Source organism: Pogona vitticeps, chromosome 12 (genome assembly GCF_051106095.1).
Source record: "Pogona vitticeps strain Pit_001003342236 chromosome 12, PviZW2.1, whole genome shotgun sequence".
Lineage (NCBI taxonomy): Eukaryota > Metazoa > Chordata > Lepidosauria > Squamata > Agamidae > Pogona > Pogona vitticeps.
Genome location: NC_135794.1, coordinates 2,577,846 through 2,604,673, shown reverse-complemented (window position 1 = coordinate 2,604,673; position 26,828 = coordinate 2,577,846). Strand labels below are relative to the sequence as shown.

At 47.7% G+C, this 26,828-nt stretch overlaps 2 protein-coding genes across 7 annotated transcripts in view; both read right to left on the bottom strand.

The window, feature by feature from the left end:
* The window catches only part of APBA2 (amyloid beta precursor protein binding family A member 2), an 84,900-nt gene extending 68,878 nt beyond the window's left edge, over positions 1-16,022 (bottom strand). Inside the window, exon 1 of one of the 3 annotated variants that reach the window (XM_072981543.2) lies at positions 15,772-16,022. The gene's annotated coding sequence lies outside the window, so the exon portion shown is untranslated. Of the gene's footprint in view, positions 1-14,071; positions 14,374-15,771 lie in introns of those variants that run through there. The other 2 variants (XM_072981542.2, XM_078380917.1) reach the window with 2 other exon arrangements.
* A 5,532-nt stretch (positions 16,023-21,554) lies between these two features.
* MCEE (methylmalonyl-CoA epimerase) overlaps positions 21,555-26,828 on the bottom strand; it is a 23,898-nt gene continuing 18,624 nt past the window's right edge. For 3 of the 4 annotated variants that reach the window (XM_078380916.1, XM_020784735.3, XM_078380914.1), the window contains exons 2-3: positions 22,948-23,291; positions 21,555-22,577 (exon numbers count right to left, since the gene is read on the bottom strand). In XM_078380916.1, coding sequence (XP_078237042.1) covers positions 22,425-22,577; positions 22,948-23,291 — 497 coding nt within the window. In that variant the 3' untranslated portion in view covers positions 21,555-22,424. Of the gene's footprint in view, positions 22,578-22,947; positions 23,292-24,856; positions 25,010-26,828 lie in introns of those variants that run through there. The other variant, XM_078380915.1, reaches the window with a different exon arrangement.

The following is a 26,828-nucleotide window of genomic DNA, read 5'->3' as shown; positions in this document are numbered from 1 at the left end:
AAAACTGCTTTTCCTTCCTGTCGCCATCCGAGATTAAAAATCCATGACACCGAGCACTTTGGAAGGAGGGGAGACGGTGGAGGGTGGGGGTGGAATTATTATCCACCAATGTGCAAAAAAAGAGAGGAAAGGGGGAGGAAAAAAGAGAAAAAGCTTAACATCGGAGGATGAGGATTTATGGAGGAACTGGTCCCTGGTGATATCAAGCAAACACAGCCCTGGCAGCTACTAAATCCTGCTGTATAAATAATCTCCCTAAACCCGAGTCTCGGAAATCCAGCAGCGATGCAAAATGTATCTATTCCTGACACTCTCTGCAGGAAATAAATTTGACAGGGCAGAATCACGTGGCCGAGACAGTTGTTGCTGGGCGGAAAGTATGGCGGAGAGGAGGATGGCGATGCCGTTTCGGCACCTGCTGCTTTTTAGGTGCCGCTGGGCGCACTCCGAGCGGAGGGCACGGCCGTGGCCAAGACAGGCCTGGGTGCGGGTTAGGGTGACGCCGTTGGGAATCTGATGAATCAGGAGCCGGCTTAGGGTTTTCGTCCCAATTTTAAAACAAAATCAAGGCACCCCAACCGCCTTTGGAAAAAAGATAGCAGCAAAGGCTGTAGATGATTCACCCTCCTGTGATCTCAGAGCCTCATAGGATGTACATTGCCGGCAGGTGCGCAGGTAGATGCATTTGCATGGATTTTTAGAAAACTAGACCCATCTCTGCCCCATGCCCACGGAGCAGGCTGCCTCACTAGCCATCACCTGGCCCAGCACCTTGTCCCCTGACGGATACCAGGGCAACAATCCCACTCCACCCAGCCTTATAAAAGCAGGCGGTCAGATGCTGCGGCCTTCGTTCTGTGCAGCCCCTCTTGTTTCAACCGGATCCGGCCGTGCTGAGCTTTCCAATAAAGGCAGGCAAAGATCAGTGCCCACCACAAAAAGGGCGGCCTGATTTATTCTGGAGCCGCGCTCCGTGCAAATTAAATGCACACCGCGTCGCCCACTAAGCCAAAATGCAAGGCAGGCAACGCAGTTCTTCCCGGGAGTCGAATCAACTTAATGGCTTTTTTGGGGTCGAAATCATTAATTCTAATTAGATTGGCTGTTCGTGGATGATTCCAGTTATACCAAACGCAGACCTAAATATACTCTTCCTTAATGGGCTGCAGGGGAGAGTTATTTACCGTAAATCCCAAAGAGCTACAAACCATCCCAGAAGGTCTTTCTCTCTCTCTCTCTCTCTTTGCCAACAAATGTAAACAAAAGAAGCTAAAATCCAAGCAGGTTTTTTTTTTTAAAAAAAAAAATTACAAAACAAGTGGTTGGAGTTAAACAATATTTTGATTTTTTTGGCTTTACACTGAAATGAAGCTTCAGCTGCAACAGCATGCGCTCAGATCTGGGAATAAACGCTACCCGCTCCAGGGAATCTTCCAGAAAAACCCAGGGGGGTCAAGGGAAAATGATGATCTGGCCTCTCCCATGGATCCTGGCCCCTTGAGAAGGAAGTCGGGGCGGTGCAGAGTGCCAGCAAAGGAGACCTTTTGGCCCCACCTTCAAGGGTGTTGAAGGATAAAAGCTTGGGCAAGGCTGGTGGCCGCCCAACAGAGAATCTTCCATCTTCCTGGTGTGGTCTGACCTTATCTCCCATCAGCCACCACCTGTATTCTACGTCCTGGGATGATAGCTACTGTAGTCCATCCAGAGGGAAACAGCTCCCCCACCTCTAGTTATAGACCCATTGTGTCCCTTAGCAGACATTGGGGGGGTTGTCTGGTTTTAAATGTTGTCAGCCTAAAATACTGGGCTAAGAATATAAATGCAAAAAAAAATATTTTAGGTCTCCTTCTCTCTTTGAATAAAAGAAATGGATGAATTCTTTAGCTATGCTTGCTTGACCCCTCTGCAAATCCCCTCTGCTCGTGGCTGGTGGGTTTCCTGCTCTGGAATTCTTTTTCCTTCTCTTTACCATCCAGTCTTTGCACTGCTGGGTTCCCCTGGGCCCTCCGTACATCAAATGGTTCTACATAATTGAAGCCACATGCCGAACTTGGAAGGCCGTGATGTGGCACAGAGGAAAGATCCTTTGTCAGCTCGGCTCATCTATAACCATGATTTAATATCCAAGAGCGCAGCTTTTAGCACCCAGTGGATGCACACATAGAAGAGGAAGGGGTGCTGACAGACAGAAACAACGGCCAGCACCAGAATCCTTAAGTCCTCTCTGTTCTGGGTGGTTTTATGTACTCGGTATTGGATTTAAACACAAGCTACAGTTTAGGGCCCTGGATAATGAAGTGGCTTCCAATAAATTAAGAACATTTTGAAAACCATTTATTTAGCGAGATAGCGTTGGGAGGTCTGTAAAATTCGTTGTAGCTTCAGCGGGGCTTAATCTGACTCACGTTGCCTTAAGAACTGGGCTTGCTTCCACACACCATTAGGTTTATTTAAAATTTATTTATTTAAAAAATATTTTTATCCCGCCTTTCACCTTAAAAGGACCCCCCCAGGTGGCATACACCATTAAAAGGACAATATTTAAAAGCTAAAAACAATAAGTATAAAATGTTTTTAAAAAGAATGAATCAAGTATTGTATTAAAAATGGGAAATAAAATCGATACTGAAACCACATTTAGAAGCAGCAGAGCACAACGATCCAATTTGCATTTTTTTTGGGGGGGGACAACCCCTCCCAGGCAGCTACGTCACTCAGGAGAACCTTCTCGGAAGGTTGCCAGGCCCCCGACAACCCGCTGAACTCCCAGGAACGGTGATGCTTCCCCAGGTCCCCGGGCAGAGCGTTGCCAGACCCCAAGAAGCTTGGATTTTTTGCCTGTATAGCATTAAATGCTGGGCACCTCGCCCCTCTCCTTGCAGCTGGACCCACTGCTTCAGTGCAAAATGCTCGTTATATGCCAATTTGTTCAGGATGTCTCACATGCTTCATCTTGCACACCCGGTGACACCACAAAGCCCAGCCTGCCGGTTTGGGCCCTGAAGGATCAGAGGAAGCGGATGATCCAGTTAATCTAACCTTACTTTGGGAAGGAAAGGAGACCAGCTCGACGCAGCTTCCATGGAACCTTTTTGCCTTGCGAGGCGGCTTTCCCGGGAGCAATCCGCAGGCTGAAATCCCGGAGCACCCGGGCAACGGCTATCCTCGCGCAGGCTGAGCCTGAAGGCTCTTATCTTTCACCACCACCCTAGTTAAGGCCAGCGGAGACTTTCAGTGGAGCCACCGCAGCCACACACCCCCACGCCTCGCCGCTCTATCCACCTCATCTCTGCCACCACTTCTGGGTAGGTCTGTCGATGTCCAGGAAGAGTGGGCACAGCACCACCCCTTCCTGTCGCCCTGCCAGAGTCCAGAAGTGGCTTGGACACAGAATCAAGAGGCTGAGGAACCCACCCGCGATGCCCACCGGGAAGGAACCAAGGACAAAACACCTCTGGAGAGACGGTGAACCACGAGACGCCTCGTGTTGGATGGATGTCAATCCGGGTCAGCACACGCCTCTTCTGAAAATGGTACAGCCCACGGAACCCAGGCCAGCCGGGCCCCCTCCTCACGTGTGCAATTCTTGGTGAGATGGAAGACGGCGGGGTTCACGTTTTTCATGTTGGCCTCACAGGACGGCATCAACCCTCTCGGAGAGTCTCTGGAGTGGCGCGCAAGAGCCTGGCGTCTCGCCACAGACGGCAGAAAGACGTTCATGGCTCAGAGAACTCTCCTTGGTGCCCCTGAACCCTTCTACAGAGGAAAGGCACCCAAACCCACTTACCAACATGGCTGGAAACAAGTTAAAAACAAGACCACCAATGAAACTATTAAGATACTACAGGTCGACAGCCCATCACCCAAATGTGGAGAGAAAGAACCATCACATAAGCATCCCCACTGATCCAGCCAGTTCCCCATCATCTGCCACTTCTCGCATGAGTCACATGATGGGAGGCGCACCTGATTGTGACCCAGGAGATCCAGGGGGTGGGGAAGAAAGAGGTGGATTTACCCACCTTTCATTCCAGATCTAGGCCATAGGATACTGGATGGAATAATCGACCCATTAAACCAACACTCACTAAACAAACTGTTTCAAAAGGCCAGCATGAAAGAGATGCTCTTTTGTAATCTTTCCTTTTAAAAAACATCTGTTATCTCTCCCAGGTGAAGGGGCACCAAAGCAGGGCTTACAACCGTTCTGTTTGTGGACTTCACATCCCAGAATTTGGTTGCCTTAGTGTGTGGGTGTGTTGGGGGGGGGGAGGCAATCCTTTCCAAAACCGGAACCACAAAGTGCCCATTTATTTTAGGTTTTCAATCTGCCACGATGATGGATTAGAACACCCTGTCCGGCTGCCCCTCCGTCACCCAATCATCCCGGCTGTCTTCAGAGCTGTCTTCTTCCTCCCTCGGAAGAGACAGGCAGTCAAGAAGAGCCTTTGTTTGAGTGACGGGCGAGAAATAACAGGCGGAATTGGATTCTTCCCCATTTGCATCACATCCACAAGGCAGGCTGCTGCCAATGTTCTGTGGCCATTGCTTGATCAGAAAGAGAGAGAGAGAGAAAGAGAGAGGGGGGGATTCATTGTTTATGTGGCTTTTCCACAACCCTTATATTTTCTTCAAAACTAGCCTTGCTAGTGGATCTGGTTAAGAGAGGATGGTGTAGCCAAAGAAAGCGAGGATCTCTCCCTCCCCTGTCCTTTGCAAGACCCACAGGTCCTGCTCCACAAACAGAGAAAACAGGCCTTGATCTCTTTGGCTTCGCATGCATCAAGAACCCCAACTCCAGTGGGAGTCCATATTGGGCTCAACCCTACGATTAGACTTGAAAACCAACAGAGACTTAATAGTAATGCATGGATTCCACATCCATTCTGCAGCTGAGTTGATGGCGGCGGAGATAAAACGCCTGCCGCTAGCGATCGGGCGCTCTTTAAGAGCAAGAAGATTGTCCGTCGCCAACGGTGGGAAGGAGATGCAAAGAACGGCAAGGTTGATACGTTGCCAAAACATCTATGAGGAAGTGTGTAGTGGTGGTGTGTATACAGCACATTGGACACAGATAAGCACAGGGAAGGGTACCTAAACGAAACGAAAGAAAAAGAAAAACAATACAGAAATAGTCAATAATACCTAGAAGGCTCAAACGGTTGAGTCAATCAGTGACTCTCTGGGGATTTTGCTAGGCTGTGTCATCAGTGGAAGTGGAAGTGGATTTTGCTCTTTCTTACTTATCCAGAAAAAAAATACAGCTAAACACATCTTTTGCATCCAGAGATGAGGAGTGCCATCAAAATGCTGTTTATCGACTGTGTTCTCTTCTTAGCGCCCAAGGTCGCTCTCGTTAGCAGGGCCCTTCCTTGTTGCCTGAAACCTGCAAATCCCTGCAGTCAGTTTAAGGACCACCATAATCACCGCCACCCCCGCCTGCCTTTTCCTCTGCTTAGAAGTGCCTTGGCACCTTTGAAACGGCGGCAGGGTGAGCTCGGAGCAGCTCTAGCTGAAGAGGAAAACGCTCATTCCCCGAATGCCACGCTCTGCGCAGTTCAAAGGAACAGATGGCAGCTGATGAGGAAAGGAGCCGGGAGAGACACTGCCGGCCAAAGTAGCCAATATGGGGCTAGAGAAATTAATACCCGGGTTTCGTATAAGAGCCGCTCCACGCCTCCACACTTCCTGAGCAAAAGACTGTATTTCTCTTCTCTTAAAACGAGATCTACCCGTAACTACACTCAGGTTGAAATTCAGCAATAAGTCACCATTAGAGGAGGACCACTGAATCAGTGGGGATCTGGTGGGTCTGCTCCTTTTTGTAAATTCCACTGATTCGGTGGGTCTACTCCAGTTGCGCCTTACTACTGGATTTCAGCCTACAGTTCGTGTTTTTCTGTCTTAAATCCCTAACCCTTTCCTTGCCTGTTACTTCTTCCTTGTGTGTCACTCCTTGGTTTTTTAATTGCAATTCCATGCCTCCTTTACCTTTTTCCCTCCTTACTTCATGCTTTCTTATTCAATCCATCCTCAGTGGCAGATCAATCCCTCCCACAAACTTGTCCCTGGAATTCCCTCACCTTTCTGCTAGCAACACCCTACACCTAGCTCAGATATATTTTCAAGCCTTAGTCAGCTCAGAGCTATATCGATCTAGGTAAAGGTAAAGGTTCCCCTTGACATTTAATCCAGTCGTGTCCGACTCTAGGGCGCAGTGCTCTTCCCCATCTCCAAGCCGTAGAGCCAGTGTTTGTCCGAAGACAGTTTCTGTGGTCACGTGGCCAGCGCGACTAGACACGGAATGCCATGACCTTCCCACCGAGGTGGTACCTATTTATCTACTCGCATTTTTACATGCTTTCGAACGGCTAGGTTGGCAGGAGCTGGGACAAGCGATGGGAGCTCCCTCCATTGCATGGATTCGATCTTACGACGGCTGGTCTTCTGACCTTGCAGCACAGAGTCTTCTGCAGTTTAACCCCCAGCGCCACCACGTCCCTTATGTATATCGATCTAGATACAACTAAACTGAGAATTTTCCTTTCCTTTGCTGAAAACAGGATGCAAACCTTCCAACAGTTTTTATTTCCTGAACAGTTGGAATATTCATTAACGTTCCTTTGCAGTCCAGCTATCAGCAACATGCTTCTCCACCGCAGCCAATACAATACAGACTGTCAAACATGCATTTTGATCACTAGATGGCGTTTCTGTTTCTCTGCAAATACAACGGAGTACTTCACCGGGAAAAGAAAACACCATTCTACAGTCTTGACTACATGTCCTGACACTCTTGGTTTTGCATCAGGTTTACCATGCTTGAAATTGATTTTAAAACATCGAAAAATACATGATGTACAGCTATGCATGCCTTTTTTTAAAAGCATGAAGTGGGGCTATGAAACAGCTACAAGGGGTTATTTATTTAAAATAGATTCTGATCATGCTTTCTTTTGGACTTGTTTTGGCACGGGTGAATACCTGCATCAGAGTAAATAGTGTCTGTGGGGGGTCTGCAGGGTTAGCCAAAACAGGTACCAATTACAACAGGTTTAGGACTGCAGGTCACTCTGCAGTCTGAACTCTTCCTCTTTTTTTCTATACATTTCTACTTTATCACTGTATCGCTCTAGCGCTATGCCATTTCAAAACTTACATTTAAATGTTAAATATTAGAAAATGCAAGGAGACTGGGGACAAGCTGCTGCTGCTGTCACTCCCTCAGCTGCACTAAAACTCACAACTCTTCCTCCGCACCTCAGTTTCCTCTGGGAACCCTGAAGCGGCCTCCTTTGCCACAGAGTGCAGGTGGCTTCGTGTCTTGCCAGGAACCTGCTCTCCTCCCCTCCCTGGATTGATGCCACTTTCTGGAAACTCTTTCTGGCCAGAATGCAGGACTTGCACCCTCTCTCTCTCAACTCTGTAGAGTTCTGGGTGGTTGAAGAAAGCCAGTTTCCATGAAGACACAACCATCTACAACCACAGAGTGGCATATCAATTCCTAAAAATCCCGAACCAGTTTTCGATTTAATTCAACAGTGTAGTCGTGCCCTAACCGACAATGCCATTGCAGATCAAAGATGTACCAACTGCAAAAGTTTAGGATTAGGAGACTAAAGGGATTTCCCCTGGCAGAAACCTCCTGGTGCCCATTGATCTCATTAAAACCATCTCCCAGCAGAACGGCTCTGCTGGCTAAGATCTGCCAGGAGATGAACTGACACGTTTTACTTGGCATAAGCTTTCCTGGACTGCATCGGAGTCCATCAGCTGCAAATGGCCAGCAGTCCCTGAAACCGAGCGGGTTAATCTTTAAGGTGTCACAAGATCCTCCGCTGCTTTCACTGCAGATTCCTAAGGCACTTCCCTTACTAAACGTTCTCTGATTTGACTAATTTTTCTCTCTTAAATAAACCACACCCTTACGGACCCCCTTTGTCTAGGCGGGAACATTTAAAAATGCATAAAATAATTCCATTTGCACCAAACCAAAGATGGACTGAGTTAGAGATAGTTTAGATTAAAAAAAAGAGAAGTAAACCCTTCTTAGAGCCCCCGGGCTGTTGTGTAATTAAACAACTTATTGCATAAGAAAGTTTGTGTTGGTGGGGGGACAGACTACATCTCCCATGTGGCTCAAGATGAATCTCCAAGCCCATGGTCTCAGACTCCACTTTTGTCCAGGTGGCAAGTCATGGGAAACAGCATCCTCTGGGTTTGAACCCGGCATCATCTCCAAGGACTGCTCTTTTTGTCTGTAGTTCTCCTAGGGCAGGTGATACAGTATCAGCTGTTTGATAATGGCTTAAATGGGAACGATTATAAATATTCAGCTGTCGTGAGACGAAGCATAATGCACAGCCTCATTTAGAGCAAGGCGTTTGTGACTATGCATAAAAATGTGAAATTCAAAGAAAGGTGGAGATGATTTGAGCACGGCCTGATTCTATAAAATAGACTCAAAGGATGAATGCCATAGGATCATTTTGTTTGTAATGTCTTTTTAAAATAGGAGGGCAGTTCACAAAAAAGCCAGCCCGCATGGTCTGCCTGCACGGCTCCGGGCAACCTCCCACCTGGAGTTATGCAAGCGGGAGATCATCTTCTTCTAAGAAATGGAGCTTACTCTCACCCTGGAAGGCGCTGGATGCCACTTTGGGCGAGGCTGGCCGGAGGGGAACCCAACGAGATACGCAACAAGTGGCTGTACGCACGGACAAGAGGCAAAAGCAGTTTCAGCCACATCTGTCAATGACACATCCAAGGTTGAAAGGGGAGAAGGGGAAGAACGACAGCAAAACCAAACCAAACCAGAAAAAACGTGTACCCTGCATTGTCGGGAATGGGGCATGAGACTTTTGGGGGGGGGTCTAGGCTAGGCAAAGCTGGGGAGGAAGGGACCCTCTGTGCCCCTCTTCTACAGCCCCAGGCTCCTTTCTTTCTGAAACTCTGGCTAGTTCTGCCACCACCTCCCTCTTTCTATCAAAGGAATAAAAGACCCCCCCCTCAAAAAAAAGTTTTGTCCGAGAGCGGAAAGACCCTTGGACTCAGATTTTAACCAGGACCCCTCTGCCTTCTGCTCCACCGTGAGCTTAGAAAAGCAATATAGCTTCTAATAGAAATAAAACAAAAGGCATAATTCAAAAAAGGAAATGTCTAAGAAAATAAGCAGTATGACAAATCCAGTTTGTTCCTCATTTCTTAGGTAAGAAGCAGCTCAGTAAAAGGCCACCTGCAAATATCCATCTTTATTCCGACTTCCGCCTGAGGTCTTGCTGAAAAGGGGCTGGGGATCCCGACTAAGCCAAGCTGGGGAGGAAGGAACCCAGCACCGCATCTCTTTACCCGCAGCCATCTCAGGGACGACAATGTAATTTCCACAAAAAAGGTAAGCCCAGGCCTTCACACAGCGATGAGGTATCGGGTCCTCCCAAATCAGGAATGGGGAGGTGTTGGGTGATTTTAACGGCATGCACTAAACCTCTATCTGCAATTACTTCCACCAAAATCCTGAATTGCTCTCCCGCCCTGCCTTCTTATCTACAAGGGTACCTGAAGCCTTGAAAACAGGAAGCTAAACAAACAAGCTAGTAAGTAACTGATCAGCGAATCAATCAAAGTGCCTTAATTGCAGGACTTATTTCACACACACACACACACAAACAAATTCATCAACTCCCTATGAAGAATGTGTACATTAGGGCGAAAGGTACATCCAAGGAACTTCTAGTGCATCCGAAAACGAGCAGCCAAATTAAGGTAAATTCTTGCTGTTTGACGCAGTCAAGAAGATCACGGGTGGTTTTTATCCCCCTCTCATAAAGAACTATATGTTCACCACTACTGTATAGACGACTCTAGGCTTCAAGGAAACAGGCTGCAGAAAATGTGACCAGAACATGATTTAACAGGATATATTTCAGATTTGCAAATTGGTTAGCTGATTTATCGGACGACTAGTCTCCCTCTCACCTAGTACTCTCGTAATAGGAACGACCTGTTCAAGCATCAGCAGACGGATGCCTGGAAGAACATTTTACAGTACCAGTATCTGATCCCATTACATGGAGATATTGGGAACTCAGCCTGGACCCTTAGGCAGGTAAAGCCAGGGCTCAGATCCGGGAAGCCTGTTCTCTCCCCATTGAACTGGTACAGCACCGTGGAAAGTCGGGGTGGTGGTAATCTTCTGCTAAATTCCGTCTCAGATAAGTTTTCAGATGCCACGCTTCCGTGGTAGGCCAGACCCAAGACAGAAGGATGGAGTCCGAGATACTAATAAAGGTTGCATGTAGTTGGAAAAATTTGGCTCTGTCTGCATGACGCTAAACCCGGAATAATTGCAGCCATATACTGCAATGTAGCTGCACTCTAAGTATTGGGTTAGAGTGGTCGTAATTGACCAGATAGGCGGGGTATAAATAAATAAATAAATAAATAAATAAATAAATGAATGAATGAATGAATGAATGAATGAATGAATGAATGAATGAATGAATAAATGAATGAATGAATGAATGAATGAATGAATGATTGAATGAATGAATGAATGAATGAATGAGAAAGATGCTGCAAGCTTTTAGGTGGCGGGCAAACACTTAAAAAAAGGCAAACAGAAAGGGAAAAGGAATTGAATACTGACAACCTGGCAACTCTCATTTGGGGGTGTTTTTGGAAACATTATAACAAACGTTTGTCAAAAGTTTTAAACTATCCCTCTACTACACTTAAAGGCTCTTTTTCCTTTCAAAAAGTAACAAGCAATGCTTTCCAAACACTGTAATGATTAATGATGAACTATAGTGTAAACAGGAACACTTAAAAAAAACAAATTATTTTAAAATAAAATACTTTCCAAGTTCTGTGTTTAATAAACCTCTTGACTTTCGAGATAAGGGAAATCACGGGAGGATTCCCAGACAGGAAAACATTCACAGCCCTGGAGTTAAATCCGCCGAGTCCATTTGCCCCATCGCACCACCACAACCGGGGCAACCGGCCTTTACACAAAACACCTGCAACACACACACACAGACAACACACCTTGGTGTCTTTGAATTCTATAAAAGGCATCCCATTTCCCACCCACTCAGACTTTCAGAGTTAATCACCCGAGATTTTTTAAAAAACAAGAATGTGCTCCATGTAATAAAAACAATTAGATGATTCAAATCACAAGATAAAACAAACAGAGCATCACAAATCAACAAGAGGTTGTTCTAGTCCTATCCAAGCCAATGATCAACAGTAGCACTCAACCTTCTCCTGAGTAGGGCAATACTTTTTTCCAAGAGAACAAAACTTTCTAAACCCAGAGAAGCCGACCTCCAGCTAGCTCACATCCCTAAGGATCAAGGAAACCCAAAAAGATAGGGGAGGATCTGGTCTCGGCTTGAAATGTCTAACAATAAAGTCCACCATTAACCTCAGACCACTGGGAAGTTCTGCCTAAGCTGTGGTTAAACTCCTTCTCTTGTCATTCAAACTAGTCCTAAAGCACCAGAGCAGGGAAAGCTAGTTTGTCTCATCAGCTCCATGAGGGATAATCCCATCTTTCACAAAGGCCGGGATTATTCTCCCAGGATATCTTCATAATCTTTTCTCCAAGCTAAAGATGCTCAGCTCCTTCCCCCTTTCCTGGCATGGAAGGGAACCTCGGGGCTTCTCCAGATGTTTTGCCTATCATTCCAACCTGTTCCCACCAAGCACGGCCACGGCTAAGGGATTCTCGGAACTCTAGACTGAAACATCTACTGAAAGATCTCCCCCATCCCATCATATGACTTTGTCTCCAGAGCCTCTACTCCTCTCATGGCCCTTCTCTAGAGCAGGGGTCCCCAAACTTGGGTCTCCAGATGTTCCTGGACTAAAAACTCCCGGAAGCCTTCACCATCAGATGTGCTGGCCAGGATTTCTGGGAGTTGTAGTCCAAGAACATCTGGGGATGCAAAGATGGGAACCACTGCTCAAGACATAGTAGTTCCCAAGATTGGGTCCCCAAATATTCTTGGACTCCAACTCCCAGAAGCCTTCACCCCCAGCTGTGCTGGCCAGGATTTCTGGGAGTTATAGTCCAAGAATATTGGCCATGTCACTGCTTGACCTGTGAATTCTCTGGGGCAGAGACACCGTCACCTTACACTTTGTACAATATCATGCAGTAATAACAAGAGAATTTTTGAAGAGAAAAATGACGTATTGATGGGGGCCACTAACCCATAGGTGGAACCACACAATGGATAGATTGGCAGAACTACATATTACTCACAGCTCCTAGGACAGGCCCCCCTAGGAGCTTCTTCCTAAAAGGCATGGAGTAGCTTATCTGCAAGTTAACAATATTTGATTTTATTGTGATTAATCCCCAATGTTGAAATAATAACACGAACATTGTTATTACTGTTAAATTATTAAGACTGTAGAGCCGGAAGGGACCCCAGAGATCCTGACGGCCACCGCGCTGGCCAAAGCAGGAAATCCACACCACCACCTTCTCCCTGGAGAACTCAAACATCAGCATAACAACAACCTTGTGAGGTAGGAGAACTTTGGAGCAATCACCCTGATTGGGACTTGGGTAAAGGATCCTACACAGGATCACAAAGAGAAAAGGAAAGCATTGGACACAGAAAGAACACCACAGCTACAGGATCAAGTGACACGCAGTTCCACCGGTGCTGTACTGTTCCCCAGAGAACCGTGAAATCTGATTCTTTATTATCAGTCGCCCTGTATTCAGCTCTGCTTAGTCCTCACGAGAGCGCAGAATCACAGTTTGGGAGATCCCGGTTCATGTCCTCACTGATCTAGGAAACTCAGAAGGTGACCTCGGGCCAGACACTCTGTATCTCTCCCTCTGGCCTTCCTTACAGGACTATTGCCAGGGTAGGGGAAGAAGAAAACCTTCTATGTTGGGATGAATTCTTTGGAAGGAAGGAAGGAAGGAAGGAAGGGACCATTCTCCCTCATTCTTCTGAAATCTCAGCCTTCTATAATATCTGTACTGAGGTGTTTGTAAACCTACCCATTAGACTCAAAGGGAGACCCCAAGAAGCGGATGTACGGAACTCGCAACCTAGAATGATACAAATCAGAGAACCGGTCCATGCAGTTCAATACTACCGGCAATGACAGGCAGCTGCGGCTCTCTAGCTATCCAAGCAGAATAATCCCCCAGTCTTTCCTGTTATGCCTTGTTGGTCTCCCACCCAATACAGACCATGGCCAGCCATGCTTAGCTCCCAAACAAAAAATCAGACACAAGTCATTTTTGGAGTGATAAAACTGCATAACTAAAGAAGCCAGGGTTCTTTTTTTAAAATGGTTATTTGGGATGGGAGAGAAATAACCACCCTTTTTTTTTTTCCTCATGGGGGAGGCACCCAGATCACAAGCAGCCCCTGTCTGTGCTGCAGACACCCGAAAGCACAGAACGCCGAGCGAGACATTTTCATAGCGCGTAACGCATTCTAGTGCGCTAAGGATTTCTGAGGTCCTCAATTTGGCATTAAGCACCAGGTTGGGGACCTTGATTCCTCCCCTCGCCTCTCCATGTGGCAACGTTTTCAACAACCACACCGTTTAAGAACAAAGCATGAAGAGGGGAAGACGAAGACAGGAGGAAAGCGTGTTACAATTTGTCATGCTGTTTACCGGCTGAAAAAAAATGAAGCAGAGAATTTTTAATTGAGTCGCTTCTCCCTCCAGACCTCATTACGGTTGGGGAAAGAAATAACTGGATCAAAAGCTTCATTTCAGTTGCTACACTGGAGGCATGATAAAATATATATATTTTTTTATTTTTTAAAAAAGGAGAAAAAGACTAGGAAGAAATGGGAAAACTCAGACAGGGAAGACAGAGGGAGGGGGAGGGAAAGAGAGAGACCTACTAAATTTGATTTTCTTCTCTGCTTTTCCAGTTCTAGTTAAATCCACCTCTATTCCGCCAGAAGAGAGACACAAGGTCATAAACACACACACATAAAACCTCTACATGCAGGCAGCTGAATGTATGCTTTGGAGGGGGTTTAAAACAAGCTATTCCCTGCTCATCATCTTATTTTTATACTTGCTGGTCTTTTGCATCCAGAACGCTGTGTCAGAGGCACAGCTCCGGGAAGGGAAGGGGTGGCTCGTTCATTGACTAACCGCCAAGGCACCTGAGATCTCACGCTTCGCTCCCATCTGCTAATCTTTCTTCTGCCATCCAGTTTGTCGCAAGGATTAAATTTCAGAGCAAAAGAGAGGGAGAGGGAGAAAGAGAGTGTGTGTGTGCGTGTGTCAAAAATGATTTAAAAAAAAAAACAAAACCCAAAACAACACCCTACAGCACAGGAAGGTTTATGATGGAGGACGCACTGCAGGAATGACAGCCAAGACAGGTCAAACCGGAACAAAGCGCGCAGGGGATGCGGGTTGGAAAGGTTCGCTGGGATGGGGGCGGCTTTCCAAGCTAGAGGGGATCCAGCCCCCCCTGCCCCCCCATGCCCCTTGTGTGTTCCTGCACGAGGGCAAAGGGCCAGCCACAGAAGGAAAAGCAAACTGCTTTTCTGAGCCTCTCATTCTCTCTTTCAGCAGCTCCCACAATAGCGTTGCTGTGCCAGGCAGAGAAAACCTCCCAGCCTCCGTCTCCACGCCTCCTGGCAAAGCCAAGGCAGGGGGTGCCCTCCAAATCTACGCGCACCCCCCCTCCTCAACGGGTCATACCTCACAGCCCCAAGCCATAGCAACAGATTGGGAGGGAAAAGACCCTCCTCCACCACCATTACCACCCCCCAGGGAGGGAGAAGGAGAAACACAGAAACACACACACACACACACCCCTCTCTCTTCAGCATCCAAAGCTAGGCATCGAAAAATCCTTTCCTTTTGAATACATAGGAAACCGTCTAACGGCATTCCAGACGCGGCTTGGTTTCTGCAAAGTCGAATGTTTGATGCTTTGAAATGGGAGGGGGGGGAATTACATGGAAAGTGGGCAACAGCCCATTCCCGTCCGCGCCCCCCCCCTTCTGCAAGGCACAGACGTTTCTGCCAAGCCCTGACTCCCTGGGCGCCCTTGCCTCCTGCTCCGAATCAGGCCCCCCTTCTCTTTTCCTTCCCCCCTCCCTCTTCCTTTTCAAACCTGGGACCTGGGGAAGGCAGCCCCCTCTCCCCCCTGGGGGGCCCAGAGGGGCAGGAGGAGGATCCAGAGGTGGGGGTGAGGAGAAAGGTAGCAAATTGGGATCCAGCGCCCCCCCCCCGGCATTGCACAGCCAGAAGTTGGGGAGTCGGGAGGTCGGGCGGAGGAGAGGCCCCCCCAGAGCCTCCCTCTTCCCCCCACCCCCTCCACCCCGATGCAGGTGCAAAGGGAAGGGGGGGGCTTCGGTTTCTCCCGGCACCCTCGTAGCCAAAAGGAGGTGGCCTGGCTCTCTCCCCCCCCCCGGCTCTCTCCTAACCGCCCCCACCCGGGGGTGCAAAGCGTCCCCAACCCCCCCTCCCCTTTCCACCCTCAGGCTCCTCACCTGCCCACCCACGCCCGCTTCGAGTGGGTTCCCACGGCCGGGGGCTGGGAGGGCGCGGAGGGAGGGGGCGGCATCCAGGCACGGAGGCGCGCTCGGGTGCAGGCACCGGAGGGGAACGAGGCGGCGGCGGCGGCGGCGGCGGCAGGGGCTGGGGGGGGGGCGCAGCCTCCCTCCCCGACCCCCGACCCCCCCCGACCGCCCTCCCTCCCAGGGCTTTGTCCTCCCCTCTCCCCCATCCACCCCTCGGCGGCCACCCCCCCCTTACCTGTCCGGGGAAAGGCTGGGCGGCGGCGGCGGCGGATGATGATGGTGGTGGTGGTAGGGATGCCTCTTCCTCTTCTTCTTCCTCTCCTCTCTTCTCCCTCCTCCTCCTCCCCCAAGCCAGCAACCTGACTCCCTCGCAGGCGGCCTGGAGAGGATGATGGAGGGGATGATGGAGACGAAGGGGAGGTGGCGAGCAGCGGCGGCAGCAGCGGCAGCTGCAAGCCGCTCTTTTGTGCGCCTCGCTCCGGCGGCGGCGGCGGCTCCCCCTCCCCTCCCCTCCCCTCCCCTCCCCTCCCCTCCCCTCCCGGCTCCTTCCTCCTCCTCCTCCTCGGGAGCAGCCACACACGCGGAGACTGCTAATTAAGCCGGGAGGGGGAGGCCCGCCTGCCCGCCTTGCTCGGCCGGGAAGCTGCCTGGCGGCGGCGGCGGCAGGAACCTCGAAGGCGCGCCCCCCCTCCCCACGAGACCCTCGGGGGCCCCGCCCGGCCCGGCCCTCCTCGCCCCCCCCCCGGCTTGGGAGCGCTCCTGGGGCGAGCACGCCAGCCCTGCAGAGGAGGACTCTTCCCGCCCCCCCTCCTTTCGGGGTCTCTCGTGTTCTGGGGCGCGCCTGGCCCGGTCCGGGGGGGGGGGTTGTCGCGCCAGACCCCGCCCGGCGGGGAGTGTTGTGTTAGTTCCTGGCCTCGCGGCTCCGGCACGTGGGGGGCGGGCCCCTGGCCAGGTGAGGCCCCTTGCGTTGATGCCGCTCACCTGGGCGCCCTCCCGAGGAGGAGGAGGAGGAGGAGAACGGCGCGGCCAAGTCGGGGGGGGGGGAGAAAGGCAGCTGGTGGAGCAGAGCGGGAGGGGGACGGAACGACGACGACGACGAGGCGCCTTCTTGCCCCCTCCCCGAAATGTGGGGGTCCGGGGCCCCCCCACGCCGCCTGCTCCAGTCCCAGCTGGCCTGCCGGCCCCCACCTCACCCAGGCGAACTCTCCCCGCCCCCCCGAGCCGGCCCGAAGCACCTGCCCCCCCCGTTCTCTCCCCCCCCGCAGAAAGGGGGGTGCTGGGTTGTTGCTTTCTTACCATGCAATGCAGCCATGCATGCACACCCCCTTTGTTTTCTTTCACAGCCCGGCGCCTCCTCTTTTTTTCCTACCATGTCTTCTCCGGCTATTCCAGTGCGAGAGACCCCTGGGCTCCATTGAGGCCCTTCTGAATCTTCCCCCTGGGGGGAGACCGCGGGGCCACTCTGCCTAGTTGGCCATCATCCTCTGTGGAGTCAGTGACCGGCGGAGAGGTGCCGTCCTTAAGAGCCCCCTGTCTAGGGATTCCAAACTCGGAGGTGGTGGCTTCCTTTATGAAGTCAATGCATCGCACCTTTGGGCTTCCTCTTTTCCGGCTGCCTCCAACCTCCCTACGGCTTCCTTTCCAACAAGACATGAGGGTCTGGCATATGGACTCAAGACAAAGATTCCGCCCCTCTCACCTGACATGTGTCAATCAGCTTATCTCCCCTTAAGGCATACTTGTCAGGCATCAATGTCTTTGGTATAATTCTTTCATCCCCCCCCCCCCAATTTCTCAGAGTGGCACTGGTGATCTTTTTTAATTGTACGCTTATTGTTCTTGGCTTTAATATTGCCTTTTAGTGACGCAAAAGACGCCTCTTTCCTCATTGCTCTTAGCTTTCAATATTGTCTTTTCATGACTCATTGTTTTCAACTTTAAATGTTGTCTTTCACTTTTGTAAGCCGCCTTGGGTCCTTTTCAAGGAGAAAGGCGGGGTAAACATATTTTAAATACATAAATAATAAATAAACCTTCAAGATCCGCAGCAACCCTCTCAGCAGGATGGAACTTTTAAATTTCCCTTGCATTTCATATTCCTCTCTACTTACATGGGCATAAATGTCTAGCTACTGAGGTTGCCTACCGTGTATCTGACGGACCGGGCTGCGCTCTTTGACAGCTGAAGCCAAGAAAGCAAAACAAAACCCCAAAACAGCAGCAACGAAACTTGGCAATCTTATCAGGTCCGATAAGATTCTGAGGCTTTTTATGAGTTTTGGTCACCACGGGAACATCTGTCCAGGTGAGTTGTTGTTTTCAACCACTTGCTTCTTACTCGTGGCACAGTGGCACGTACTGCAGTACTGTAGTGAAAACTCCGCTCAAGATCTGTATTCAATCCCAGGTAACCAGCTCAAGGTTTACTCAGCCTTCCATCCTTCTGAGGTCAGTCATTGGAGTACCCAGCTTGCTCCAAGGGGGGCAACGTACAGCCTGCATAAATTAAATTGTAAGCCACCCAGCGAGTGCTTTCAGTGCATATAAATAAAACTACGTAGTAATAATATTGGAGCAGTATATAAACTGCACACTTTCTTCTTCTTTGCTTTACTTCGGCTCTACCATTCCCAGCATTTGCATTCCCCCCCCCTTGTTTCACCGAGCTCAAGACAGTACAGACAGGTAATATTCACCCATCATGTTCCACCTAACCCTGCAAGCACCATTTGGAAAGCAGTGAAATTGTCTGGCCCAAATGGGTGATTGGTGGATGATGGTAATTATAGTCCTACAATTTTTTTAAAACTGTTCCCAAAGTCTGTCCCTCTAGCATTAGAGAGTGGCTGGCGCTGGGTGGTCCAGGTGGATGGCCGTAGATCAAGATCGCTGCTTATGGCTTGGCTGTCTTGCTTTAGAGACGGCCACAATGAGCGGCCCCAAGTCCACTGGCATGTCAGAATTCACCAGGACTTAAATGCCTTTCGGACACTTCTCACTGCAGACGAGATAAAAATGGCCTGAGATTTATTAACTGCAGCATTGCCCCTTCTCTGTTGTGGATGAGATGGAAGACCAATCTTGGTGAAGGTCTGGTGGAAAATTGGGTCGGGTCGGGCCAGAATCAAGCTACCCTGGGGGCTGCAGGTGGCTGCTGGTGGACCATTCTGGCTGTGGAGTATTTTTTATTTTTTACAAATGATGCAGGCGTATGAGTGAATGAATGAGTAAGGACCCTCTGCTTCTAAGCAGCTAGTTTTCATGAACTTAATAATTGTTTTAGACACTTCTTTTTCTGGCCATGATCTCCCCCCACCAAACCTGCAGAGAGAATCTGAAAAGCCTGGGACAGTTGGCGAGTTTTGTGCTTGGGTGAGGATTTGAACACAGGTCTCCCGAGTTCCAGTCCAACATCCTACACAATCTTTGGATTTATTTATTTTAACAAGGTTAAAATACAGATTGGTGTATCATGTTGGGGAATGGTGCTGCAGAAACATGCCACTTACCGCTGCAAAATGCTGGATGAAATAAAATTGTTTTCCTACATAGTCTGCCTCAGTTCTTTCTTGAGTCTCGTCATTCAGTGATCCAACTGCTTTATGAAGCTAATTTTTTTTTAAAAAAATTGTTATCACAAACATAAGCACAGAACTCTGAACTCTAGGAAAAGTAGCACACTTACCCGTCTTCTTAAAACATCAGGCCTTAATGAAGCACTCTTACAATTTGGGGTGATTATACGTTCTGTACACACTATATATATATATCTATATAGAGAGAGAGAGCTGGTGATGAATTATTCAGTTTTGACTGAAGGTAAATTTATTGCAGAAATCAAAGTTTACTTTATATCTTGTTCTGCTTGGGAAACTGCTATATAAAATGTGTGAACTTAATGTACTCTTAATTAAGGGTGCCATTAAAGAGGCTTTTTATGCTCCCTTTAAGCAAAAACATAAAAGCAGTGAAAGAAGTGGAATTTTTTTTTTTACCATAAACTTGATCACCCATTAAAACACAGATAAGAGGGTAGAAAATGGATCTGAACACAGGCTGAAGGGATGCCCAGCCATTCAGAGGCCTGTGCAGGAAAAGGATGTGCTCTGTTGTTTTTAAATGTGTTTTAGGAGTGTTTCTCTTTACCACTTTTAATATAATTTTTGTTTAATTCTTTTAAAAATATTTTTAAATCTTGTCTTTTTAATGATGTAAGCTGGCCTGGGTCCTTTTCAAGGAGGGAGGGAGAAAGAAAGAAAGAAAGAAAGAAAGAAAGAAAGAAAGAAAGAAAGAAAGAAAGAAAGAAAGAAAGAAAGAAAGAAAGAAAGAAAGAAAGAAAGAAAGAAAGAAAGAAAGAAAGAAAGAAAGGATGAGCAAGTGAAAGAAAGAAAAAAGGAGAGAGAGAGGAAGGAAGGAAGGAAGGAAGGAAGGAAGGAAGGAAGGAAGGAAGGAAGGAAGGAGAAAGTCCCAACTTTAGTCTGATTAGAGACATTAAGTTTAAATTATTTTCCTGTCTTTGCACATATAACAGCTAGAATCCTGTTGTGTAACTTTTAGCAGCAAAACCCCATTTGGTAAAGGAACTTCCATCAGGCAATCCTGTGTTTCAAGCCAAGCTATGCAGCTCAGAACAGAACAGAGAGCACCTATGGAGATTTCTTAGCTTACGGCAATTCATGCCTAAAAGTTACGCCTTTTGCATATTGGGTGTCAGCCAATATTTTATACGTAGCCTTCTTCAAGCCTCACCTGGAGTGCTCTGTTCAGGTCTGGGCGCCGCAGTTGAAGGATACAGACAATCTAGAATGTGCCCACAAGAAGGGAGAGGATGAGTGGCCTGGAAGCTCCATATTTGGGGGGGGGGGGTTGCCTGCGTTTAATCGTGAGCAGAAAAGGGCCAGAGATCATACGGCGGTTGTTCTTAAGCACCACCAGGTTGCCCCTGACCTGCGGGGACCCCATGAAGTAGGGACCTCCAAATTGTCCTCTTAATTCTCAGCCCTGCTCAGCTCTTGCAAATCCATGACCATGGCTTCTTTTAAGGAGCTGATCCATCTCACATTTGGTCTTCCTCTTTTCCTGCTGCCTTCCACCTTTCCCGGCATTACTTTCTTTGCCAGCAAGTTTTGTCTTCTCATGATGCTCCCAAAATAGTGTACTCTTAGACATTAGTGTAGTGTCATTTTTGCTGCCAGAGAGAATTCAGGCTTGATTTGGGCTAGAATCCACTTATTTGTTTTTCTGATGGTCCATGTTCTCATAAAGTTTCCTCCATCGCCATAGTCTGAATGCCTTGATTTTTATCCACTCTTTCTTGTCCAGCTCCTATGCCTGTGCAGTCATGAAGAATACCATCCTAGGGCTGATCTTGGCCTCCCTCTCCACTGACACATCCTTACAGGTAAAACATTTTCTAGTTCCTTCGTGGCTGACCTTGGGATTTATTGAGTGCCATCTCCATTTGGATAGATGACTGAACTGAGGTACAGGCAATATTTGAACAATATAAACTCGTTCATCATCCATACCGAATATTGTCATTATATTATAGCTATCGTCAAGGATTTGAAGGGCTGCCGTTATACAAGATGGAGCAAACTGGCCTTCTGTTGTTCCAGAGAGTAGAGTTCATTTGGATTCAACTGACAAGTAGAAAATGTTTTGTCAAACCTTAGGAAGAACTTCCTAATGGCAGCAGCTTTTTGACCATGGAATGGGGTACCTCGTGGAAAATGGCAGACTTCCTTGCCTTAGATATTGTTCTTGAAGAGAGGTGGAACGGCCGTCTGTCGGGAATGCCTTCGCTCTACGTTTTATGCACCAGAGGGCCATATCAGATGGCCCAATCTTTGCTGGCTCTACAATTCTACAAATTTATGAAAACAAAGGAATTTACTTATGAGTAGACATGCCTAGGGCCGCACAATGAATTCAGCAGGGATGTCAATCTTCATTTTCACGTCAACAGTGCTTTCCCCACTACCCCACCCGCTCGACAAAAAAGAGGAAACAAACCAGCAAAGATAACATTGATTTTAATAAACAGTCCTTAAAATAACTTGAAGCCATTAAAAAAAAAAACCCAGGTCAATCATTCTTTCTGTGCCAGTGATCAGAGATGTTAAAATCAGCCCCTTCTTCCTCCAGATTGAATGCGTTCATATTTCGACAGCTTAAACAGCAGGTTTATGCCAAGGAAGAAGGCTTATTGGTGACAATTGTCAGGGTAAGGAAGAGTTGCTTAGTGATAATGGTCATCCATAAAACAACACCAGCATCTCAGTTATTGAGTAAACCAATCAATGAGTTCTCAGAAGGGTAAAGACAGAAAACTGGAAGATTCCTAAAAGTAGACTTGAATATGATTTGCTAAGGAATAGCAAGCCCTTCTCCCCCTTGCTGGCTTTCTTATTTGCAAATGTGGAGCAGAAGGATGGAGAGTGACCTAGAAATTTTTCAAACGGATGCAAAAAATAATAATTAAAAAACGCCCAGGAGCTGTGGAGCAACAGGAAACAGAATCTCTGCATCTGCACCCAGCGTGACGAGCTGCTGCTCCATGAAAGAATCTAAAACCCATCCCTCCTTTTTTTCCTCCAATAAAAGGTGTGTTTGGGAATTTCAAGAAACTCAAAGGCATTTTTCTCCAAATGAATACAGAGGAAAAGGGAGGGGAAGAAAAAAGGGAGACAGGTCTCTAAGTTTGGGAAGCAAATGAGATGATTGCTAAGGCTCTTCCGTTTTGGGGGCGGGTGGGTATCCGTAAAAAGGAAATCAACGTGTGCTGATTTTTTAAAATACAAAATAGGCCTTGCCCGAAATGGGGACCACCACACCCCACCCGGATCGTGGTGGATCCCTTACTCTTCCTACACTTAGGAAGCCGGTTTAGGCTTGCTCAAGTTCCACCAGGACTCCATCACAGTCTTTTGGATGGAGAAAGACCACTGGTTTCCCGTGGGCGCCTATTTGGGGTTCTTCGCTCAGTATACGGATTTTCTTCTCTCTTAGTTCCGCCACAGCATCTGTAATATTGTCCACCTTGAAAAAAAGAAGAGAAGTGTGTTGAACAAGCATCGCCCACAGTATGTTTCACAACACGGCAGAAACAATACCAAACCTGGGTGGGTTGGAAGGTTGGTCTGTAATGAAAACAAGAGCAGAGGGTTGACAAACAGTCTGTACTTTGAAGACACACCTCGTAGCCTTTTATTTCTGGCCTGCAAGCAGTCTCATGATAAGCTCTTTTTTTTTTTTTTTGAAACCTACCTTAATGAGGGCTAGGAACTTGGTTATTTAAATATGATTGAGAAATCAGAATGAAATGTGTTGCTTCTACATGGAATAAAACATGCAGGATTTTCATTAAAAAAAAAAAGCTTTCCAACAGAAAATGCAAGGTGGCAAATACCTCAATACAGATATGATGCATCCCGCCTGCCTTGTTTTTTTGCAAGAATCCAGAAATTGGGCTTTTCTCTCCCAGTGGGTGCAAGAGTTCGAGTTTTGTGTTTCCCAGCTCCACAAAGACTGTGTAAACCCCGTGGTCGGGAAGGGGAACGGGATCGCTGATTTGAGCTCCCAGCACATCCTTGTAAAAAGAGGCGGCCTTTTCCAGATCTGGCACGGCGATCGCCACGTGGTTGAGGCGGCCCAGCTTCCACAACAAGCACGGGGTCTTCTGGAGCACAGAACTGGAAAGCGAAAATGCTCGTCCCGTTCGAAGTCTTGTTGGCAAGCGAAAAGCGAAAAGCCCTGGGAAGGAAAGACCAGTCAGGAAACATTTTACAATCCCTTTGCATTAAACAGCAAATCAATGCACCATTTATCCCTGTCTATGCCACCCCTCCACATCATTATAGTAAGGAATCATGTTGCAATGCCAGGCAAGGATGCAGAAAGAAAACAGCAGAAGAGGCCAAAAATGTCTTCCTGACCGTTGCAAAACTCATTGAGGTAGCTGGCATAGTCCTGCAGTGATACCAAATCCTATAACCGTCTCCTTCAAAATAAGTCCCACTCCGTTCGGGGCAGACTTGTGAATCTGAAAGCCCTCTGTTGCAACCTCCTCTCTGCCACAGACTCACTAGGTGGCCTCTGGCAACTCACTCACCCTTAGCCTCAGTTTCCCCATCCAGAAGCTGGGCACAATACGACAGCAATATTTTCGGGGCAACAATTAGATAATGCAGGTGAAGAATGCTGAACCATCCAAGCAGCACTACCTTTTAGGAGAAAGTGAGGTATAAATATAATAACAAACAAACGTTTCAGCCTTTGCTCAGCTGCGGATGACTCAAAACTCTATAATGGGATTACTAAAACCTCATTAAAATGTCTCGCTGTATTACAATTACTTGCCAGGAGACACTATGAGCCATAATCGGGCTTCAGCTCTGCTAAGCCTGACGATCTCCTTCCGCAGAGATGCTGCATCTCAGAAAGTTTGAGATTCCTAACTTTAAGACCACCTTAAAGTTTTCCAAGAGAAAACCCCTGGTGTTTATCTCCGGGGCTGTAAAGCATGCTGCCAAATGCCGGATGTTCGACATTTGCTCATGTGCTAAATGCGAATATGCATCCCTTTCAGAATCTCCTGGCCCCAAATGAAGCATGGGCCTTCATATCTTGTTTGCCTGCTTTACAATGGACAAATGTTCAATAGGAGAGCATCGCCACCCGGTTTTCCAAGAGGCCCAAGGCAACATAGTCAGGGGGAAGCAAAACCAGGCACCCCCACCCAAATTTTGGGCATTCCTGGGTTGGGTGAAAGCTGGAAGGGAAACATCAGCATGGAGGGCGTCCCCCATGAGCTCCTGATAGGCAAACGGTCTTGAAGGAATGGAAGAAGAAACCAAATGGAAACGGCAGATTTCCACTTTCAGTGAAAAACTGCCACAGTCTGGGAGCGAGGGGTACAATAAGGTGGCTGCTAATAAGGTGGTTGTTTTTTAAAGGATAGGGATGATGCATGTAGGATGTTTTCAGACCCGTCTTTGTGGCTTCATGCTGCACAAAGGCTAAATATTATATCTAAAATTGTTGGAAGCTTTTGGGTTTTTTTTAGGGGGGGGGAGACATGATTGTGAAGATGGTATGATAATACAGTCCAGACAAGGAGGTTCTTTGCCTTCTCTTACAGCAAGAGTGGCTTCTTTGAAACCGACGCAGAGGGCAGGGAAACCAAGAGGATCTCTTTGGTCAAAGGTAGAATTAAATGTATGCCCTGACAGCTATTGATTTAGAGAGCTCAAAGATGAGAGTCGGGGAAGTCACAACGGCAGAAGCAACGCCCTGGTTCAAAAATTCAGGCTTCACACCGGAGAGGACTTTCGGCCACCTTGCCATGGGGTCGTGGGTGGGGATGGACGGGCTCTGTCCTTTCCATCACAGGGCCTTCTTTTCCGGGGTCCCGAGGGAAGGGGGCACCCGTGTGGATCCTCAAGAGGTCGGCGGATCCGGCCCAAATGCTCATCAGTGCATCAAAGGTCAACAAAAGCTGCGGCAGGGGGAAAATTAGGTTGGGATGGAAAGGAAGGTTCAATACAAAACAAGCAAATTGGGGTGTAGGAGGATGGGTCCCTTCAAAATACATTCGATGAGAATTTGAAATTTAAAAATTGGGGGGGGAGGAGAAAGAAAGGAAAAAAGGGAGGGAGGGTGGCTTGCCTCTGTTCATCTTGAAAGCAATGGACATGGCTTCTTCTTTGTTTTCTGACCAGGCGCTCAGTCCCCCCCCCCCCCGCATCTCATATCCAAGCAGCCTGAAAGCTTTCTCCTGAGCACGGCAAGAGGCAGGACTCATTAATGTCCCCAAGGGTGCAGCCACACCATTAATTGCCCCCATCCTGCGCCCACTCCCAGCCGTTGTGGTTAGAAATTCAAGGCAGAAGACGCCACTTTCCTTATGACTACAGAGTTTGGCAGAATCCCACCCCAAAGGGAGTCGAGGGGGTTCTTTGGAACATATGGTGCAATTCTTGGGGTGGGGGAGGAGAGGGGGGTAGAAAGAAAACATCCCACCCTCACATACTGAAGTTTCAAGAGGCGATTTTGCCCAAACAGGAGGACAAACAGTGGGTCTATCCGTTTAAAGAAGGCCCAACATCTGATGTCCAGAAAAAATGGCATTCAAAGGGAAAAGCTTAAAATGAAATCTGAAAATATTATTATTCCTATGTCTTTGGATGAATGGGAGTACAATTCTAGATTCACTCTGCAAGGTCTCCTGAAATCATTGCTTGGGGGTGGGGGGAAGAGGGCAGTAATACAACACAGTATTTTTAAAAGCTACACACAAAAGGAATAAATAAATTCAAAAGGAACGAAACAGTAAGTCAGACAAGAGAACGGAGAAGAACAGCTTGTGGGAAGCATCTCTCCAAACTGAGTAAGCAGGCAACAGCATTGGGAAGAGATTCCGTTTTAATTAATTGTAAAATGATGATAATGGGGTGTAACAGTTGCTCGTCTGTAAAGTCGGTGTTCTTATGCTGAGGGTTGAAGGCTCAATCCCTTGTGCTTCCAGTTGAAAATATCAGAAACTAGGTGATGGGAAACACCTCTGCTAGTGTTTGGATAATTGCCTCTAGTTAAAAAAGAAAAGCCTAGTCTATATGGGCAAACAGTGTAAGCTATTACAGGAATGTACAAAAGTCATCCTAATATCACATAAATGGTAATAATGTCTCATAGGTCCCAGTTCTTGAAGCCACCATAGTAGCTCAGAGTGTGCTGCTGCAACTAAAAAGGCAAACACAGTGTTTTGGTAGATTAAGAAGAAGGGATTGGCAATAAAACCACAAAGCCTACAATACTATTTTATACAATGTTATTGTTTACAAGGAGCGTCGGCTAAACAAGGTGCGTAGTTTTGGTCTCCAAATCTGAGCAGGGATGTGATAGAGCTGGAAGAAGCGTAGGAGAGGGCACTTAAAAATGGCAAGCAGGCTCCCAACCACACGGCCCCAGATATTGCTGAAACTCAGTTCCCACAAGCTCCAGTTAAGAGTTTTCAGGCATCATAAATTCTGGGAGCAGAATTCCAATACCTAGAGACCCAAGTTTGGGATCGTTTGTGCAATAAGAAACAGGGGAGATAAGATAGCTAAGCAGGGGGAGAAACTACATCGGAATAAATCACTGTGAAGAGAAAACTGTCACTCTGTTTATTTTTCTTGTTGTTTGAATCTGAAATCATTCAAACAAGGCTCACTGGCGATAATTTCACGAAACGCATCTGGACCTTTACCTTTTTGCAACTGACCTGCGGAACTACTTGCCACAAGATGC